The 21,634-nt window shown below is 39.8% G+C and overlaps 1 protein-coding gene across 4 annotated transcripts in view; it reads right to left on the bottom strand.

The window, feature by feature from the left end:
• The window catches only part of rbfox3a (RNA binding fox-1 homolog 3a), a 328,730-nt gene that overhangs the window by 110,613 nt on the left and 196,483 nt on the right, over positions 1-21,634 (bottom strand). For all 4 annotated transcript variants that reach the window (XM_060897403.1, XM_060897420.1, XM_060897410.1 and 1 more), the window contains exon 5: positions 11,530-11,651. In XM_060897403.1, the coding sequence (XP_060753386.1) occupies positions 11,530-11,651 (122 nt within the window). The remainder of the gene's footprint in view (positions 1-11,529; positions 11,652-21,634) is intronic.

Raw genomic sequence — 21,634 nt, forward strand, 5'->3', positions numbered from 1 at the left:
GCTTATTGACATAAGAAAAGACAATGGAACTGCAGATTCATCTCCCTTTGTCTCACAGGAGGTCTGTGTGTAGTAATATACATGAAACAAAGCTGAGAAAAAAGTGTATTGTTTGGATCAATGGGGCTGTTGGAAATGGCATCAGCAAGGCTGTGCCTGTACACTAACCTCTTCGGTAAATATAAACCATGATCCAAATGTCTATCTCTGTCACCTGCCACTATTCCGACTGTGTCACTGAAAACTGACACTTCTCTCATTTTCCAGATAAGAACGGCTTCTCATTTATTTTCTTTCCTTCCACACCTACATTGCTTCGGTGCTTTAATACAATGTGTTAAATAGAAAGTAATTCGCTGCTAAAAAGCTAGAGTAACAGGTATAAATGACTTAAAAATCGGAAAAATCTCAACCACGATTAAACAGAGTATAAGATACTCTCCCATAATGTAGTATAGGCAAAATGTCTCATGCTGGCTATATAGGAGCAATGAAGCGTGATGATAATTAAACTTTCACCTTACAATATTGCTAACATGTTATCTGTGTTCTAGGACTAGGCAAAGGAAAGAGCAAGAGCAAAGATGCATTCAAAGCGAGTGAGAAAAAGTAAAAGGTGGCACAGAAGGGGGGAAGATGTTGAGGCGGATAGAATCAAAACAGACTGGAGAACCCCTATTGCATCTCATTAAAATACATATCTTCACACATAGGGATTTAGTTAAGCGGCAGATGAAGTGTAATGTGAAAATGGTATGTGTGTAGAATTCATCTGGCCAAATGAGTAAACAGATAACTCCCAGGAGGACTAGCTTCAGTGATGCAAGAGTGAGCGATATATAAAGGCTCGGCTCTCCAAAACTAACAGTGTTCACACAGCAACACTAGTCAACATGGCCTACCTCCCCAACAAATCAACACAAACAAGTAGCAACTCACATTCCTGTCACTGACCAGTCTCGGCAACTGTCACAATACTGCTGAGGATCGGAATAAATCAATATACAGAGAGAGATGGGGAGTGAGAGACTGACAATATTAGAAATAATGGAGAGCAGATGTGCGTGAAGCATGTAAAAATACAGTAAACAAACACAGTGTATTTCTGTTCGAGACACCTCTTCCCCTCTTCAGTATTTCTCCCTTCACCATGCTTCTGCTCTCCCCTGCCTCAACCTCATGCATTCTGCTCGCACGCTGTTCCCCAAAACAAAACAAAACAAAACAGAGGCCCATTAAAAAGGCTTTTAGAGAAAGTTACTTAAATCTTCAAGGCCTCAGACAGAGCCCATTAGGCATGTGGAGCATACAGACGAACAAAAACATTAGCCTTGTAGGACTTTGGGAGCCTGTTGTGCTGCCTGAGTTCACAGGCCAGCACTGAAAATGACATAGCGTGGCCTTTCCATTTGCACTCCGATTACCGACAGCACTAGACATGTCATACAGCAATGTCCTGACCATCTGAAGCTCCTGGGATGCTCCAGTTGTGCTTATTATTAAAGTCCAAAACGTCGCAAAAAAAGTAATGTATGATACAGCAAAATATAAATTTCTAACATATTAAATTGACCTCCTTTAAATTCCATGATCATTCTGCCTGATAAGACTTTCATCTGTGATTGATTGTCTATTATTTCATTGGACCAGAATATAAGAGAATCTTAGATGAAGACGATAAACAAAAGCTCGGATAATTAAAGCAAAAACAAAAAAATGTAAAATAAACCATAAAACAACAATAAAATATGGTTAAATCCTTGATCTATAATTGAAATGTTACACTGGATCTGAATAAGAGAAAAAGGCATTGGAAGTCTGAATATGACACTGCTTAAAAGATTTGTGATGAATCTGCAGTCAGTTCTTTGTGATATAATCTATATCAACAGTAATCTTCTTACAATTTGCAGTTTGTAACAAATATAGTCTGCCACATATGAGCCTGAATATCAACTCCCTCTTTGTTAAGTCCAGAAGACTCCAGGGAAACTAATCCTTCTGTAAATGACCACAACTGAGAAAGAAGAATCGATTTCCAGGAATCTACTCCAAATTTGCAATCATACTAGAGACCGTTGTACTATAATCTGAGATTATTAAATTAGCATGATTTTTTCATACATGTATTCTATTTGTAACACATATTTATACAGACATAAGACAGAATATATATACATAAACACACGCATATATATATATATATGTGTGTGTGTGTTACAGATAGAATATATACATATACACACACATATATATATATATATATATATGTTACAGATAGAATATATACATATACACACACACACACACATAATGTATATATACATATATATATACAATATGTGTGTGTGTGTGTGTGTGTGTTAAAGATAGAATATATATGTCAGGGATGTCAAGTTGTAGGTGTGCTGTGGCCAAGGAAAGGCAAAGAAAAGATATAGCAGAATCCAAACAATACATTGTACATCTTGGATCGCATTATTGTTGACCCGAACACACCATGATGATGCAGAGAGACAGGCAGGAGATGCAGAAAGTCAGATAAAAAAAGATAGAATAATGGTGAAAGTTCTCCTTGACAGTTTGCAAGTGAAATTTCAAAGGGAAATAAATTGTAATTTGGGATTGTAGAATGAGTGGAGTGAAGGTGTGGAATCAGCCTTATTTCTTTCATTCACTTTGACACTGTCTCTTGATTTGCACCATAAATCCCTTTTGATAGGTCAATAACCTATAATGTTAATGTCACAGTCCTGCCATTAGTTTTATGGCTTGTGTGTCCCTTCTGTATCTTAATGACCCGTGGCTGGCAGAGCTGCAGATGTCCCCAGCCCACAGCTAAACTCCATGTCCCCCAACCCCAGAGTGTCCTCCAATCCTGCACACAGTGGGGCACTCTTCCCCCATTCCTCAAATCGCCCAATGTCCTACTCATTGGTTTGTCCTTATTCCTACATCCCCTGTCACATGGTCTTTCCTGCTCTTGTTTTCATTTGCTTTTAATGAAGGATGCCTACATGTGATACAGCACGGCCAAATTGCCATAATCAGTTAGCGCTAGGAAGTGTGCTGATTCTGGAACTCTTTGAGTAATTATGCTCATTGCCTTTATGTCTTCTCCCAGTGCTCATTTCACGGTCAGCCTCCCGCTGAGGGAGGATGCACAAGCCCTCGGTGTGACCTTGCTCTCTGTTCCTAGGCCTGACCACAGCACTATTGATCCATGGATCTATCCCGCCTCCGAGCTGCGCTCGTATATACACAGAGCCCAGTGACTTGGCCACTGATCTCCAATTCTGGTCTTGCCACTTGAGTCCCAGTGCCACAGCCCATTAGGAAGGTCTAGGGCTTTAAGCGGTGCTTTGGATAATGCTGTCGACTCACACCTCCAGAGGGAATATGAGAAGGTAGCAAGAGTGAGATTTAGAGAAAGAGATAGAGAGAGAGACAGAGATAATGGAGCATCCTTGTAATGGCCTTTCCCTGGGAAACCCTGTGTAAACACAGCTAATGATATCAAAGTGTGATAAGCTCACAGCTGTAGTCAAGGAAGGTTTCAAGATCTTTCTTGCCTTTCTTTCATTATCAGAGGAACAGCATGACCCATTCTGCATAGACTGTTTCAGGGGATAAATCCCTCTACTGGTCTGCTGTTTAATCGTCTTATCAAGGGTGCACAGGAGATTAGGACATGCCATGCATGTAAGACACAGTGTGAGGAAGTAGGATTACACGCTGTACTGAGTAGACTAGGAACACGAGGAGCTGAGATGAATGGAGAGGTTCAAAAATATTCTTGATCCATAAAAAGTCCAACCGACTCTAAAACCATACTTTTTACTCGTTGCTCTTTTTGGTGAAAAGGAAAAACGGAGAGAATTCAGGAAGGACTACATGGCTGCTGCGTGGCAACTGAGCTGGTCATATTCTTCTGAATTTTTGTTAGGTGGGGGGATGAAACCCAAACAAGCAGAAAGGCAGCTTAATAATGACTTTACAGACACACAGTTTTGCTGTGCATGCATTAGTAAATGTCAGGGCTGAAAATAGATTTTTATCTACATGAATTGGGAAAAGAGTGAGAAAACAAGCTTGTGTAGGTGTAGGTCACAAGAGCAGAGCTGAAGGCCTCATCGAGACAACAGGGCAAATAGAAACTTATTCCAGCTGTCAAGCAGGCTCATGGAGGCACAGCACTGGAGATGAATACACAGGTGGAGAGCTACAGGACCCACAGTATGTGACTGGAGAACACAGATCAATTAATGTGGTGACAAATTAGCACAAGCACTTCATTTAGCAATATGACACCAGTGGCAGCCTCTCTCCACTCCGAATTACATGGCTGATCGACGCCGCTTCCGAAAGATGCTGCATTCAATGAATATGGAGAGCTCAGAGGGAGTGTCAACAGATCCAGACCTTCTCATGCAGGTCTATATGACTACGTGAACTCGGGTCATTCGGGAACAACACTGACGTTTACGGCTCAAATAGAACAAGGATTCAACATTCATTTCTGACACATATCCCTAACCTAAAGTCATGTTAAGCATGTTTTTATATGATTTTTATCTTCTATATTTTGGCACCTCAAGAGTCTAACAAGGTTACTTGTTCTTGTTAGAATTGACATGCACTTTACTCAAGATAGGGTTACGTTTGCTTATTAAATGATCTGTTTAACAGTGCAGAAAGACTGAATGAGGCTTGTCTTGTCTTAGACTATGTGAACTTAAAATCAGGCCAATAAGTTGCATTTAGTCTTTATATAAAAGTAAGTGGTGTGTTCTCCCATCAGCACATGCTCACCCAGAAGCTCAATTATTCAGTAGAAGGAGAAAAGCCGTCTCACTCTCTCTCTCTATCTCTCTCTCTCGTTCGCCTTTTTTGTTCTGCGTCTAAATCAAGCAAAACATCAGCAGAGCCTTATTTCTCTCTACTTTGGAAATTCTCCCCACAGAAATTGAGGGAAAAAAAACTGCCCTGGATATTGCCTTAGTGCAAAAAACCCAAAACATACATTATATTGTATAGACACATAACACTTGAAACCATCATCACGCATTGCTATTGTCTTCAAAGAGAGGAGCTCTGCTTACATTAGCAAAGCGGCTTCAGGATGTCTGACATGGGTGAATTTTATCTCTTTTCTTGCACTTCCTGGCGGCTAGCTGAAAGTGATCCCCGATTAGATTAGGTGTGTGAGTGGCACCGTGCCGGCGTAGGGCCAGGCCGCGTGGCGCCGTAGCCCAGGCTGAGCAGGCAGCATGCACTCTGGGCTCTGGCACACTGGAACGATGAAGGAGAATGATTAATGACCAGACCTCGCTATCAAAGCGCCGCACCGAGCTCGAAGATGAGAGATTGCTTTCTGACGATCATTAAATCCTGTTTGCCACATCTGCGGGTGCGCACTTTTCATCTGGCCTCTGACGGGCAGGGGAGGGCCGAGCCACATGGTGGCCAGGCTGACAGAGGAGGGTGCTGGGTGGAGCAAGAACCGGAGGAATCCTCCATCCACTACGCTAACGCTAGTTAAAAGCTTGCTTCCAGCACAGTGGGATTTTATCCACTCTTCTATTCACCTCTGCATTAATGCTATCATTACATTTTAATGCTGAGGCTTTAGACTTTCATTTTCAGATATAAATACACATGTAAAATGCAAAAAAAAGTTCTAATACATAAAAAGATGTATTAATTAAAACTAGAAAAAAGAAAAGTTGCTAAATGAATATTGCTTAATATTCACATTCTGATAAACCTAAGCTAAAGAAGAAGGAAACTGACAACAGTAAAATAATTCAAAGTCCATAAAATCCTCTGTCAGACAGAGATATAGCTATATGTGACAGCAGATTCATGTTAAACAAATTTGCACGACACTGGATTTACATCCACTCACCCTATTTCATATTTGAACATACTCCTTCACTGAACTGAGAAATTGCCAGGTCTCTGCAGAATCAGGTTATATGATCCTCTTTCTTCATACCGAACATCAATAAAACATTCCTGTACAGATACAGCTGGATTCTTATATCCCTTCAGACCAGCACTACAGAACAGGGCCCCTCAGAGAGCTGGGATATTAAACACAACTCAGAAACTCAACTCAGAGAAGAGAAAGAAAACAGAAAACGCATACACGCTTAAAAAGTAACAAGGAGAGAAATGGAGAGAAGAAACTAAGATTTGAGCCTTCTTCTGCATGCTACTGCTCAATTCTCAGTTTTTTGATTTTAACTCATTCAGCCCTATACCGAAAAAACCAGTGTGAAGGGACAATGGCTAGTAGGCCACCATGATGGGTAAAGGCATGTTACTCACCCAAAAATACATCATCATTTCGGCCAGAGGACAGGTGAGCACAACCCAATGCGGAAAAAAAAGCAGACGTGGGGCGCAGTGAAGGCCACCTGAGTGCAACGGAACAGGCCAAAAGTCCAAGTGGTTTTCTGTTTGTATATCGTTTCTTCTTTCTTCTTAGGTGCTGTGAAAACACGTCTCTTTTACCGGGTCCTCTCGTCTTCTTTTTAGTAATCTGGGAGTTTTTTTGTGGCCCAGGAAAAAAAAAGAAAGGGACAGGGAGAAAGGGAGGTGGAAAAACACTGCCTGATCGTACTTTGCACCTTCTACTAGCTCCTTTCGTCTTCTCGATGACCACACAAACAGCTTTTACTTCTCCTTTACTCCACCACTCACACGCACTCTACTCTCTCTCTCTCTCTCACTCTCTCTCTGCTCATGTGCGTTCGGTCTCTCCTGATGTCAGCACACTGGCTGCTTTGCGCTCTTACTGCTGAGTGGGAGAGCTGTGCTTCTAGGGCAGGCACTCCAGAAGCTGTTCGACAGCATTCTCCAGCATTGCTCCAGTGATGTATTGCTCCTTGCCGGCACAGAAGATCTTGCTTTAGTAACTGATATAGCCAGACCTTCACAATAGCTACTCATCCAGGCCAGGACGGAGAAGGAGTGGAGGAGCACCTCACTGAGCAGCTGCAGGAGAAGTCGCTCTTCACAGCCTCGTGTCACCCAGCGCAAAAAAGTCGCCCACAGCAACAGCCGAGAAGCAAACTGCTGATAAAAGCAAGAGGTGTAAAACTGTAAGTGCACATAAAAGGCACAGATCAGTCTCTCTCTTCTTTTCCCCTGCTTGTGTTTCTCTCTTTCGTTTGGTTCTTTTTTTAGGTCTTTTTTCCTGGTGCAATGGTAGTGAAAAAGATGAGGCTGGGATTCGGGGAGAGAGGGCTCAGTGGATTCCGGCGCACCGCACTTTGGCCAATCAGGAGTCAGTAAATGCTGGTAGAGAGCCGAGGGAGTCGCTTGACAGGCTCCATGCAGTGAGTAGGGCTGCTCTTTGGGCTGGCAGCAGCATAGACCTGCATGTGTGTGTGCATGTGTGTGTGGTTTGTGTCCATCAATATTTGCATAGGAGTACTGTTGAGATAGAGTGTGTGTGTGTGTGTGTGTGTGTGTGTGTGTGTGGGTGGGTGGGGAGGTTAACGTGTGTAAGCCTGTCTCAGCAAATTTCACTCCATACAGTATATTCAACCTGCAGCTGGAACACTCGTAATTTTTAACCTTAAACATGCCAAACATCCGTCTGTGGATCGGAAAGTAACTTTCTTTCACTAGTGATGCAGTGCAGAAATATAAAGCACCTTATTGGGTTATGAACCGTCTTATTAGGTTGAAGACTTACGGAGTATGTGCGAAATCATCTGTTTTCATTTGAGCTTTTAATCAATACAAATACTACATCTAATTTGAATTCACCATTATCAGTGTTCGGTATATTACACAGCATAATATAGTTATGCATACATTTTTAATGGATTTGTTTTTAACAGAGTCAGCCTCTTCTCTCTATCAGTCCCCACAGGGACAAGTGAAATAATGAAGTGAAATCCTTCAGCAAGTTGGATTAAAGATTCCATTGCTATCAAAATAGCACTAGTTTATTTCAAGTCTTGGTCATAAATAAATGAAACTAAAGTGATGCATGTGCTGTGGCTAAAACCTGCTATACTCTGATTTTCAGCAACATAGAAGAAAAAAGGTAAGTTTGAAGCAAGAAAATAAGTGAGTAGAATATAAAGCAGAGACATTTTTCAACATAACATTAACCAGGCTGATCACGCATGGAACAGATAATCGAAAAGTGAATAAAAGGATATTCGGTATCACTAGCACACTAATCATGAGCAGGATAATGTGATTTGTTACTTCCATATTCCGTTTTCTCTTTAAATCCTTTTTCTCGAGCATTTTAGTTCCTCAACCCAACGCCTCTTTATTTTCTGCAACACTTTCAATTCATTTTCTGTTTGAATTTTTTTATCTACTTCTCTTCTTTTTTTTTTTTTTAGTATTCTACTGTAGCTCTATTGGAAACATTACCAAGCACGCTCATGGTGCTGCTTGTTCAGGTTAAGTACTAAGCGGACGAATGACCCTCGGGACGTCATTTTCCATTACAGAGACACGAAACCTTTCCTTTGAGAGGAAAGAGGGAAGAGCAGTTAGAGACCTGAATAGGTTATGCGTCTTGTTGTGTTCTCTTTTTCTATGTGCCTGCGATCCATTTACTCAATATTTAATGCCTGCATTGTTCAGTCCATGGGTTTGATCTCTGTTTTTAACTTGAACTTCTCATCAGGTCCCATGGCCTTGTCACTAACTTTATATGACTCGCTCTAAGAGCTAGGTAATGGGTATTAATTTGTACACTTTGACCTTTCTTTTCCCTTAATGCAAGTAGGAAAATAGGTTTGCTATTCCCAGTACGCACATGACCACATATCCTAGTCATCATGTTCTTCACTGACCTACATGAATATGCTCTATAACCCTGTGCTAAAGTTATTTTGAGCTTGCTTACTAATAAGACACAAACTGGGGAAAAGGAGCAGCAGTAAAGATTGGTATAAACCCAAAAATCAGGAGTCAAAGTAATCATTCCATCTCACCTGAGCCAAAGTGTCAAGCTGAGTCAAGGCAAGCAGATTGAGCCAGTAGCATTTCTCTTCTTTAAGCAGCACAGATGAGCCAGGCTTTGGCCAGGTTGAGCCAATGCTCATGCCAGATCATCTTAATTAGGAGCCAGTGGCGGCCAACGGCAGGTGAACACAACTGGGAGGCCATATTGGCCGTAAGCACAGCGGGCTTTGGAAATAGTGCAAGCCTAAGAATATTTCAAAGCAGCAAATAATGTTAAGCAAATAATATATATTTCAAATCCCAGAATTGAGCTGTAATAATATAACCACAAAATGCAATGTAAAGGCCACATCAGTATGGCAGATATTAAAAAAGCTTCTGTGACGGAAGAGTTGTGCTTATGTTATATGGTTTGAAGACCTAAGAAGCCCAAGAGTGCTATCAATTACATGTTTTCTGCTGAACAGTTGAAATTTGGCTCTGACAGCCAGCTGACAGTGTTCAGCATTATCCAGCCATCTATGTGATGCCAGCGACAGTGATTGGACATTCCCATTCCAGTAATCCCTTCTCACCTACCCACCTCATTTTCATCAGCTGCGAAGTGGGGACCCGTCAAGCCATTTCCACATGCGAAACCAAGTACCTAACACACCTCGTAATGAGGATTCGTCCCACTCTCTCACACACATGCACACACATACACTCACTGGTGCGCGCACACACAGTGTGCAGAGTTCTCAGCGCACTGTAACTCTTAGTCCTGTCAGCCAGTCCGCCTCAGTCTGCCCTGCCTTCTTCATTAGCGCTTTAGCCAGCGTCATCATTTCTGCCTCCATAAACTCAGTGGAGCTGCATGCCTCATTCCTCCACTCACTGGGCACTCTTTTCCTTTCCAATTACCGCTACAATTCATTTATTCATTAACCCGCCATGGAAAATCGAGGGAGACCAAGTTTGAAAAACAAGTGCCCTCCATTTTTCTCCATTTGGTGGGAGTTCTCTATGTTTTGAACACCTCGGAGAGACGGTTAAAATGCAGTTTAGTTGAATCGGTGTTGTACTGAAATGAATAATGGATAACTGTACAGGATCCTTTACACACACAACCTGCTGGAGCCTAAGCTTACGACAGCAGGTGCTACACCTTCGGAAATCTCTCTATGCTAATAATTACACGTTCTTTCTTACCACAAATTGCAGGACAGACAATGAATTTGGTTCATTTATAAGAAAGAGCACATGGTCAGAGCACACTAAATTAAACACAGCCTTTATTATCGTGTGACAGCTCATACAAAATCACTGTCACTAATCACAATACACTATAATTGCCTTCACTTAAATTGCAGGCAGCAGCTGAACAGTTTCTGAATAGGCAAACTTTACAGTTCAAAGGATTTTTTTGGCGTCTGCTAATACGAGTTAGTGAATTATTATATTTCAATTGCATTAATAATAATAATAATACAATTTTTACTGCAAAATATGCATACAGATAGTGAGTGATGGAAATTATACAGACAAAGCTGCCTCTGTGAAAGCCGTCACGTCAGGTCAGTGTCTCAGATACGCAATGTGTTACCCTCATGCTGTTTCATTGAAACTCTGTGTAGAAACATCTGACATTTTTTTTCACTGCTTGAGAGACCTTTGAAACTAACAAAACAAAGACAATGCACTTAAAAAATATTAAGACATCTCAATGTGCTGCTCAGCACATTTTAATCTGAGCTCAATGGTGGCAAACTATATTTGTGTTTCTAAAAAAAAAAAAATTCACCCCATTAATCAATGTAATGTAATACAGTACAACCACAAGTTTAAGATTCACATCGTTTCTGTTCCATACTGACATGGAAATGCTTGCTACAAGTGATCATGTTAATTAAGCAAACCTCTAAAAACAAGACACAGAAAAACAGAAAGGCTCACAGCTGTGAACAACTTGCATTTTCACTCCAATAAGCACGTTTGCTGCAATTCCTGGAGGAAGTCGGCACCGATGCATACCAATTCTTAATAAAACTTTAACTTTATGAGGCAGTGATGTGTGCTAAGGTTACAGTCTAATTAAAGCTCCATTACTCTTAATATTCACATTTGGAAAGTTTCATAGATGTATTCAATTATCTAGTGCAGCGGCATCACACGTACAGTATGATTAAATAATTGTACAATTCGTGTATCATTTAGAAAATGAGTTTGGGATATTTTGGACAGTAATGAAGGTCATGACTAGAGGGAGGTCTTCAACATTGACCTCACATCTACTCCCACTTTCTGTCACAATTAAAGCTGCAGTGCCAAAGACTCACAGTCACACTGCCTTTGTACAACTATGCGATCTAATTTGTTCATCTAACCACCAGTCTTGCTGTGTTGCACTGGGGAGTTACTGTAAAACTCCCAATTTTTCAGAATTAGGGAAATCCTTAACATAAAAACAGAAGTGTCAAATACAAGTTGCACATTTTCAGCTTATACGTGGCATAAATGCCAGCAAGGGCCAAGCCACAGCTGCGGTTGGATATGGCACGGATGTGGATCGAAGATGAAAGCAGACAGCAGGAAATTACTCACCAGTCTTGTGACAAGGGGAACCCCGAAATGCCAGAAGTGATCGTTCAGCAACCCACTGTACACTACGTTTCCAAAGAGAGCAATGTTTCCGGTTTTACACAACCCGTTTCCTGGTTTCGATTCTAGAGGACAAGAGAGAAAAAGCAGATGATTAACAAACAATTCTGCAAACCTACAGTACATAGCTTATGGTGATTATTAATTTGGGAAGAAAAAATAGTTGTAAAAATTTGTCTTTAAACACGTGCAAAAACATATACACATATACTATATGGTCAAAGGTTTCTCGACGTCGAACCATCAAAATTGTATGTGGGCCGTCCACAAAACTGGATGCACAGAACGAAACCGAATGTCTTTAAAATGTATGGTGTAGAAATACAATTTCCCTTCTCTGAAACTAAGACAATCAAATCTGTTAAATGCATTGCAATAACCTGACCTCAACCCCACTGAAGACCTTTAGGATGAACTGGAACACTGACTAAACCTCAGACCTCCTTGTGGAAAGCTAGAAAGCTAGTGGATCTAGTACTTCTTCCCAGAAGTGTGGAGGTTATTAGAACAGTAGAGGGGGACCAAATCTTCAATAGGATGTTCAAAAAGCACATGTGGACATGACAGCCAGGTGTCCACAAACATTTGGACATACAGTGTATGATATATGAACACACCTACAAACAAATAATAAGTTAAGGGGACCTGCAATCTCAGGAAACCCCTACGGTACAAAGAACAAAACATAGGTTTTGTGAAGTTGTAAATATATCACACACTACTAAAATAATGAAAATATAAAGCTAAAAATGATATTAAAACTACCCCCCCAAAAAAAATATATATATATATATATATATATAAAACTAAAAAAACTAATATTGTTTTTATATAAAGCTCGATGTGGATCTTTCTATTACACACACTCATTTCTCTCTCTCTCTCTCTCTCTCTCTCTCTCTCTCTCTCTCTCTCCGTCTCTCTCTCATATCTTTCCCCAGCTCCGTCTTTCACAAGCATCTTCCCTGAAGATGTCTGAAACATGACTTGGAGAGAACACATAAAGGAAACCACGTGCACTACATTAAATTATTCTCCATAAATGCCAACTACAGCAAAAATATGCATTGTGTCTCAAAACAACAGGGAGGCACATATTGTGTGGTGGATCACAGCAAACCTTGCACTCATTATTGAAAAACAAAAAGGAAAAAAGCCCTATTAAAATGTCACTTGTGCTCTTTGTAGCCAGGGTGGTGCATGAGTTTTAGAGTTATTAATGGGCTTGGTGTGATTGTTTATGGTGACTGCCTGCCGCAGGCTCTATGGATCCACGGATCATCCAGCAGCACACTCCCTCAGTCTTTACATAGCCCCATGAATATGCATGTGCATGGGCCATGCTCCAGCGAATCGATCACAGCTATAGCACATTTATATCTGTGCCACGTGGCTGATTTTTATAAAATGATATAGCCTAATTAGCAATAAAATCGTTCACTTCATAGCTTTTTTAATGCAATGCCAATGCATGCACAGGAGACTTTGCAGTCAGATAAAGTAGTGTGCATTCCTGGTGGTGTTTTTTTTTATTTTTTATTTTTTTTTGCAGGTGATGTAACATGATCAGAACATACGTAGTTGCATCAGTGCCTGAGAGGAGAATGGAGTTGAGAAAGCAGAAGGATTCAGGTGGCATAGCTGGCAGGCATCACTTTGGAAGATCCCCTCTCATCCATAGGAATTCTGTTCATCATGCCTCATTGTGTGATGAGTTATTGACAGTGAGACGAGTATGCCGAGAGTAGCTCGGTACAGTGCAGTTCCACGCTGCCAACCCCCAGGCTACTCCATCAGTTCTCTTACTTTCTGCCGCACTTCCTATACCCCTCAGCTTTACACTTACTCTACTCCGACTTTTCTCCTCTGCCTGTTTCTCTCCATGGCATTGTTTCTATTTTCTCTCTCTCTCTCTCTCTCTCTGACAACTTCTTTTTCTTACCTATGTCTCTTTCTCTTACAGTTTGAAAAAAAAAGCTTTGAAATGTCAGAGTTGTCATAAACAGTACATGAGGTTGAGTAGTTATTTGAAAAGTATGCACTAATTGTGTTGTTTAAGACACGGACTGCTGCTTTAGCTTTATTTCAGTCCACACACACACACACACACACACACACACACACACACACACACACACAAACTCACACACACAGATGTAACTGATGCCTCCTTGTTCTATATGATAGTAGAACATAGAACATGAAACTTACACTTAAATATTTTGTGTGCATTCAGGTATTGCTGGCATTGGTATCGTGGTGCTACATAAAACAAAATCAGAGCTACTGTAAGGACTTAAGTAAGTAGTCCTAGCTGCACAATGTGCATCTGTACAACCTGGTGCAAACAGAGCAAGACAAAAGACAACAAGACAGTGCAGGACAAAAGACAGTGCAAACAAACAATACATTACACAAAAAACAATACACAAAAGCATCGCCATGTACATACTGTAAGTGGTAATATTAATAATTGGCCTGCATTACTTGTGAAAATAATAAAGAAAAGAATAAATGACAATTCACATTTTAACCTGAAGAAGGTATCTCAACTCTAAATAACCTATTGAAAAAATCATTTAAAAATATCAGATATTCCTAATGCCATTGTATGGTCATGAGACTTTGAGCTGGAAAGCCAAGCACCACTCTGTAATTGTATGTCCTCATTGGTCCTTAATTGGGACCTTTTCCCTCCTGAAACCTGCCCCTCTGGCTTCAGGCTTCATGCTCTGCTCACAACCCCCCACTCCTTCTCCAGCCCACGCTTTGTTCTGGCAGTGCTGAATGCACACAAACAGGCCTGGAACTTCCTCTCCACAGGCCAGTCCTGTCAGCACCTCCAGCCAACTCAAACACACCAGCCCTTCCATATGGCCATAGCACCTTGCCCGCTCCTGGGCTGGAGCCGAAGCCAGCGGGGCCGGAGCGAACAGAGCCTTCCAGAGGCCTCTCCAGGGCTTCATGCCACCTCTCCAAAAGATGTATTCATTACCCCTCTTGTACCCTGGGGATGTTCCCAAGCCTCTTTACAAAGTGTGCAGCATGGCAGAGCCTGTTTAAACACGACTCCTAGACCAGTTCATCATGTGCTGTGTGTAGCCACCCTGATTAATACAGCGAGAGGGGCCATGGCAGCAGACAGAGCTGTAAGGGATTCAGTGCATTAATAACAGCATGTTATTACCACTACTGGCACCTCTGCCCTCTCCCTCTCTCTCTCTCTCTCTCTCTCTCTCTCTCTCTTCCAAACACACACACACACACACACACACACACACACACACAAGGAATAATAAAAAGAGAAGATCATCATGATGTATTGTCAGCAAACGTTAGGAACATGCTTTCATTAGTCTTTCACTAATGAGAATGACATACATTAAAATGAATGATTTTTGTATATGCAATCCATTTATTTTTCACTTAAGTTGAATATGATGTGGAGGCAGAAATTGATTAGGTCATTCTTCAACATAGTCGCTGCATGTGGCAGGAATGCAATGCATAAAATCATGAAAATCACGAGGTCAAGAGGGTCAGGTAATGTTCATATTGAACATTAGAATGGAGAAAAAAAATGTGATTTCAGTGATTTTACCGATCTCACACTTTCAACCAGAAAAGAGATTAAACAGAATGGTGCTAAACAATCAAAACAACAACAAAAAAAGTGAGAAGATTTAAGATGACTTGATGAGAGAATTTATATTTTCCAATTAACTTAAATACTGCTGGCTAGACATGATTTAAAATTTGTACACATTGTACAGAATGCATCATTAGTACAGTTTCCTGAGCGAATATAAGCCCAATACTAGCATGCCGCTTTCTGATCTCAGTTTGACATGTTGGCTATGAGTCTAGAGATGGCAGAGAAAGATTTCTATGCACCTGAGTATGCTATTGACGAAAACACTAAACAAAGGCAACGTCATCAATTAGGTCTCTAAATATGCTGAGGTCTCCAAACTAAAATTAAAAAAAATCTTCCAAAAGGCAATATCAGTAGATTGTGGAAAGTGACAAAAGCCAGAAAAATAAACTTATGGAACATTTTGTTCTTCAAAGAGTAAAAAAAATGACTGCTTGTTGTGTAGTTTGTTGCTGTAACTGATCCACTGCGCCATAGAAAAAAACTCACACCAGCTGCTCACTTCCTGCCATTTTTAAAGTTTAAAAGTCTCAAGTGGACCGGGGTTTAGAAATGGTATGTTCCAATCTAATTTATTAATATATGGCTAAATCAATGCTTGATGCCCTTATAGATTACTTCAGAATCATAAAAAGAGTCTTGACAGGAATAGCAGAGTACTACAATTTAATTAAACTCCGTATCCTCCCCCCTGTGCAGCAGCCTGATTAAAGTTGCAGTCAAATAAAACAGCATTTAATTGGCATACACCACTAAAGCTGTTTGCATGTTTATTTAACATTGTGGCATATTAATAAAAATTTAGAACCCTAATTGTGTAAACTTGTGCAGGCAAGAGTGAGGTTCCTGGCTCCACAATGTACACCCCCCCAACCCCGTCAATGTTTAATGGACTATGACTGAAAAACGATCCCCGGCTAGTTTAATATTTCTGCAGTCATAGTTGATGAAAATCCCTGCTCTCATTGGCTAAGAGCCACACATTAAAAAGCTATCATAGCTACCTGTACCTGCTGGTGAGAATCCCCAGCGGAGCAAACCACTTGGACAGGCCTGGTGGAGCGCAGCATTCCGGCATGGGGAGGATCATTAGCATCTCACGTATATTGAGTGTGGTGTTCCACTAGCCCATCCCCAGTCGGCCTCCTCTTGTGGGCCCTTGCCATCCTCACTTGGCATGGCACCAGAGACAGCTGGAGCGCTTGGCCTCCCCTTCCGTCCTCACCACTCCTCCCTCTCCCTGCATTTTCGCTACTCCTGTCAGTTTAGCATGCTGGGCACTGAATGAGTGTCCCTTTGATCAGTTACCAAACAGGCAGAGCACAGCACAGCAGAGACCCTGAACAATCAGCCCCTCACTGTTACTGAGTGAGAGGTATAGAGCAGCAGGCCTAGAGAAAACAATGCCAAGACAAGTTTTTACCCCATGCCAGTACTACATGAGAGTTTAATACAAGTCTCATATGTACAGTGTAAGCAAACTCTCTCTCTCTCTCTCTCTCTCTCTCTCTCTCTCTCTCGCTGTCAATTTTTGGGTACAAAATGCAACAAGGCATTGATACATGACTACAGGTGCAAAAACAAATCTAGTTACTCAACAAACTAATTTTCAAATTTACAGTAACTGTGATAATTATATATAATCTTTGTGAGAGTTTTACTACAATATTTTTTGAAGATTTAAAAAAAATAATAATTTCTTTATTCTTTTCTGATTTCTTTCCTTTTTTGATTAGAAATTTAACTGAGAAATCTTAGCAAATCAGAAGTGGACATCTTACTAGTCCAAGGGAGCTGGTGATGGCAGATTCTGTGTTTTATTTTTTGTTTAATTTTTTATTTGTAGATGACAGTGTAATAGTCCTTGTGCAAAATACTTGCTCTGAGTCTCCTCCACATGCTGCAATACACACATCTGCCAAGGTACAATTAGGCTGTAGGTAGAAGCTATTTTTCCTGTCATTTTATGTCATTGGTCTACCTGTATGTCCATCCATTCGTCCGTCTGTCTGTGCATCTGTCCGAGATTTGAGATTCTCATTAATGCAATATCTCAAGAATGAGTGGCTAAATTATTGTATGTTTTAAAAGGAATTATCACTAAAACCAGCAGGTAAACTGATTACATTTTGGAACTGATACCAACAGGATCAACACCACAAACACATTTTTTTAGGTCATTTTCCTTCAGTAGCTTCTATATTGATTGAAATATACATAAAGGAAATATAAGTTAGTACAGGAGTAGTCTAGACTTGTTTGAGCTAGAGGCATCCCTGCTGATACTGTTGGGATTAAGCTCTCCTTGTCTCCTTGCACTCATAAAAAATAACATACTGAGGAAGGAAATACGTCCACAGCTCACAACTGAAACTTTGGTTAAAAGATAATGATGCTAATGATATAGCTAAACAAATTCGGCCTCTAGCATGTGCATGTATTTCATATAGTCTGTATTTTTCCTATCTGTATTAATGCATTTAATTAGTTAACTGCTTCGCTATATGTTTTAACTACCATTAGCTACCAGTTTTTAGGCTAGTCAGTGAGATATTCATGCAATCACATAATGGGACTAGGCAGCACACTGGAGCTTTTACTTTCCCGGTAGACTAGCTAATGAATTTGTTTTGTCTCCCCTTGCTACTTTAATGAACAAATTACTGCTATCCTTTTTTGCCTCATATGTTCAATGCCATAGATGCGTTAAAAGCTTTACCCGTTCAGCTAAGGCCACAGGAATTCAAAGGAATATTGCCTTCTTTTGTGTAGCAGTGATAATTTAATGGAATTAGGCAGGACATCAATGTAATATTCACGCAAAAGTTTAATTATTTCCTATGACTAAGTTTAATATCCATCTCCTGCTAGCAGTGTGTCTCTAAGCCAGAGAATATTGTAATAGATCACAAGCTAAATATATTTAACATGGCTAGCATACATAAATGACCCTGTAAATCCATATATAAAACTATATTTAAATGCAAATAAAATAGGAAGCACTCAATATTAAAAAAAATAAGTACAAGCATGGAACACCTCATAATAATGTGTCAACTCGCCGTTTATAGGAACTGATATCTTTTATTAGACTGATTTTCTCAAAACATCTTCCTTTTGCATCCTTTAAAAGTTCATCCATAGAAAGATTTCTTTCCATGCTTCACTCTAAGCATGATAGGAAATATTCCTGATTTTCTTTGCAAAATGTTTACAATGAAATGGTTGATCAATCCCACTATACAATGTTGTGTGATGTCAATTTTCAAGCCCAACTCCATTTGAACTAAGTAATCTAAGTAATCAATATAGCATACTCTATGTAAGTCTGCAAAATTATAGAAGATTACAGTAGAAATGCATAGTTCCTAAATATTTCAATATACTCTATGTAAAACTGAATACAACTTAATTAAATTAACCAAATTAGTTTTATACATATTAAACACACACACACACACACACACACACACACACAATGTGTGTTTACAGAGCACTACATACTGTTTTTTTTTTCCTTTTTCCCTCTGTGTCTTGTATTGGAAAATTCAGCACAGGAGGTCTAACTGAGAAGTCAGTAAGAAAGGTCTATTAAAGATCAACGCTGATTGATTGTTACTGACCTGGCAACCCATGATCTCCTGCGCAAAGACCAAACGGAGGAAGTCCCTTGTTACCCATTGGTAAGATGACCCTTACATGCTTACACACACACACACACACACACACACACACACACACACACACACACACACATATTTCTTAAATGAGCAAGCAACTGTTTGTATCTTTTGTGGCATTTGAAGTGAAGTTGCATCAATTTGGGGTCGTCTTCTCAACTACCAACTCCTTCGCCATTTATTGAGTGATTTAAGTGTAAAGTACTTCTTTTGTACTTTTAAATAAACGTATAGCAGTACTGACTTTAGATTAATTAATATAAAGTCCTAGAACTTGGTTAAATCTGAAGCATTGATCATACTAATTTTGAGAACATAATCATCAACATTAAAGTTATCACTAATGTTAGCTGGCTAGCTTGTCGCTAAGCATCTTGCTTTTGTCTGCTGTTGTTACTGTACTGCAATTTCAATCCAAAATGATGAATGAATGTTTAAAGTTCACTGTTGTAGAACAGTACCAGCAGCCACTTAGGCCTGTAACTGTAAATGTGCAATCAAAGTAGCTTTTTATGAGCTTTATGTGCTCTGACAGAGCAAAGCAAAGACACGGTTTCATGAAGGCGACCATGTTTTTTTTTTTCACTTATCGAACGTCAATTGTCAAACCTGCCTAGGTGGCACTGCATTATTACAACCTGTAAATGACCACTTACAAGAAACAGAGAACATTAAAGTGTTGTGCTGGCACAAGCTACAAGATCAGCTTCAGTGTTCCTTGGCATATATTCTGCAAATCTCTGTACTGTATGGATGAACACCATCTAAACTTTTTCCCCTAAATTAGAGTCTTGGTCCTGTTGGTGGAGAACTCATTTTAGCTGGTCAGACTACAATCTCTAATAGTTGAGCAATTGGTTGGAAATCCGGTGACTGTGAATCACAAAGAATATATCTTAAGTATGTAACTTAGTGAGCCAGCATTAATGTACTCAATGTTAGAGATTTAAGCACTTATGTACGTCGCTCTGGATAAGGGCGTCTGCCAAATGCTGTAAATGTAAATGTAAAAAAGAATATGATTAATATCTATGTACTGATTTGTAGTTCCCCTTCGTTCAAAGGCAACAAGTGGACCCAAACCATGCTAGACATTTTCCAATTTAACTAAGGTGTTCATTCATTCATTCATTCATCTTCTACCGCTTATCCGAACTACCTCGGGTCACGGGGAGCCTGTGCCTATCTCAGGCGTCATTGGGCATCAAGGCAGGATACACCCTGGACGGAGTTAACTAAGGTGTTGACTTTATCTTAATGCTTATCAAACCACTGAAATAATCATCCTGGAATATACGAACCTCATGAGGAGTGTTTGCATCACAAGATGCAGCTGGTCTTGTACAATCACCTGATATTTGTTAGCTGCCCATGTAGATGACCATGTAAAGTCAATCCTTTGACCTAATGATTTCCACCAGATGACTGAAAAAAACATTATAGATCTTCTGTTATACTTAAACTTAGCAGCAGACGTTGTGGGTTGAAGGCATGGATTGTTTTTTTTTTCCTAATCCTATTAAATCTATCCAAATAAAGGAAATATAGTAAAAGTTGACAGACACCTGAATCATCCATAAACCTTAAAATTATGCATAAAGTTAAAGCTCCTTAAAGTTATACATCATTAATTATTTCCTTTTGCTACAAAATGTCACTGGCATGAATTCCAGCTTTGTGAAGCTCACAATGTACGTTTTTTGTATTGATTGTATAATAACGCTAACAAGCACTTGTTCAATTCTCTAGTAATTTTTGTGTGTCTGTGTTTCTGGAGTATTTAGCTTTGTATTTTGTTTTGCATTGAACTCATACTGTGTTTAGGTAGAAGTGCACGCAATTCATTAAGTCAAATATATGTAGATTCCTTGACCTAGGAACCATTTTAGATGTTTGTTGGTTAGTGATGATATTTAGCATGTCCTTGAGACTTAATAACTTAATAGCTTCATCAGATCACTCTAGGGTGCATTCAAGAAAGCAAAATGGTTCAGGGCAATCTCAAATGCCTTCAAAAAACGCTTTCTTCCAAATTATTCAAACCCACTGAATTTTGTATAGCTTACTGTATGTCAGAAAGCTCTGTAGTTCTGGGAAATTCACAGTTATTTTGATAATATTGTTTTATTGTAATGTCATGTTGATAACTTAGTTGTTATGTGTAATTTTGAAATAAATGGGAGCTAGAAGCAGGAAAATATTTAAAAGAGGACTGGAAATTAAATCAGTTCAATTTAATTTACAGGAAGTCATATATTGTAGAGTAAATTGTTCATTCTGTAAATGTATTATCATTATTATGTAATTCATTCTGTAATGATCATTCTCTATATTCATATCCATTTGTATTTTTGTAATCATGTTTTGTGGAGAGGAGTTTTAGAAGGGAGAATAAGGAATAGTGTTTTTCTAATCCCCAGTGCTCTGTGTCTGTGGTCTAGTTTGTCAGGATATCACTGTAGATTCACCTGTCCAGTGCAAGGTCTACCTTTAGAGGAAAAGTTTACAGATCATAAATACTGTGTTTCCTATTAGACTGCAAAACTTGTTTTAAGGTTAGAGGCCCTGTAGTTTTGGGTCAGAGAGCTCTAATCTATACACCTTTATCAGTGCCATTGCACTGGAGGCTGTGAAAATACACAAGGCCTAGGTTTTCTCCCAAGGCTATTCTCCAGACCAGCCAGACACACTCGAAGCATCAATCAAGCCCTGT

Source organism: Tachysurus vachellii, chromosome 2 (genome assembly GCF_030014155.1).
Source record: "Tachysurus vachellii isolate PV-2020 chromosome 2, HZAU_Pvac_v1, whole genome shotgun sequence".
Classification (NCBI taxonomy): Eukaryota; Metazoa; Chordata; class Actinopteri; order Siluriformes; family Bagridae; genus Tachysurus; species Tachysurus vachellii.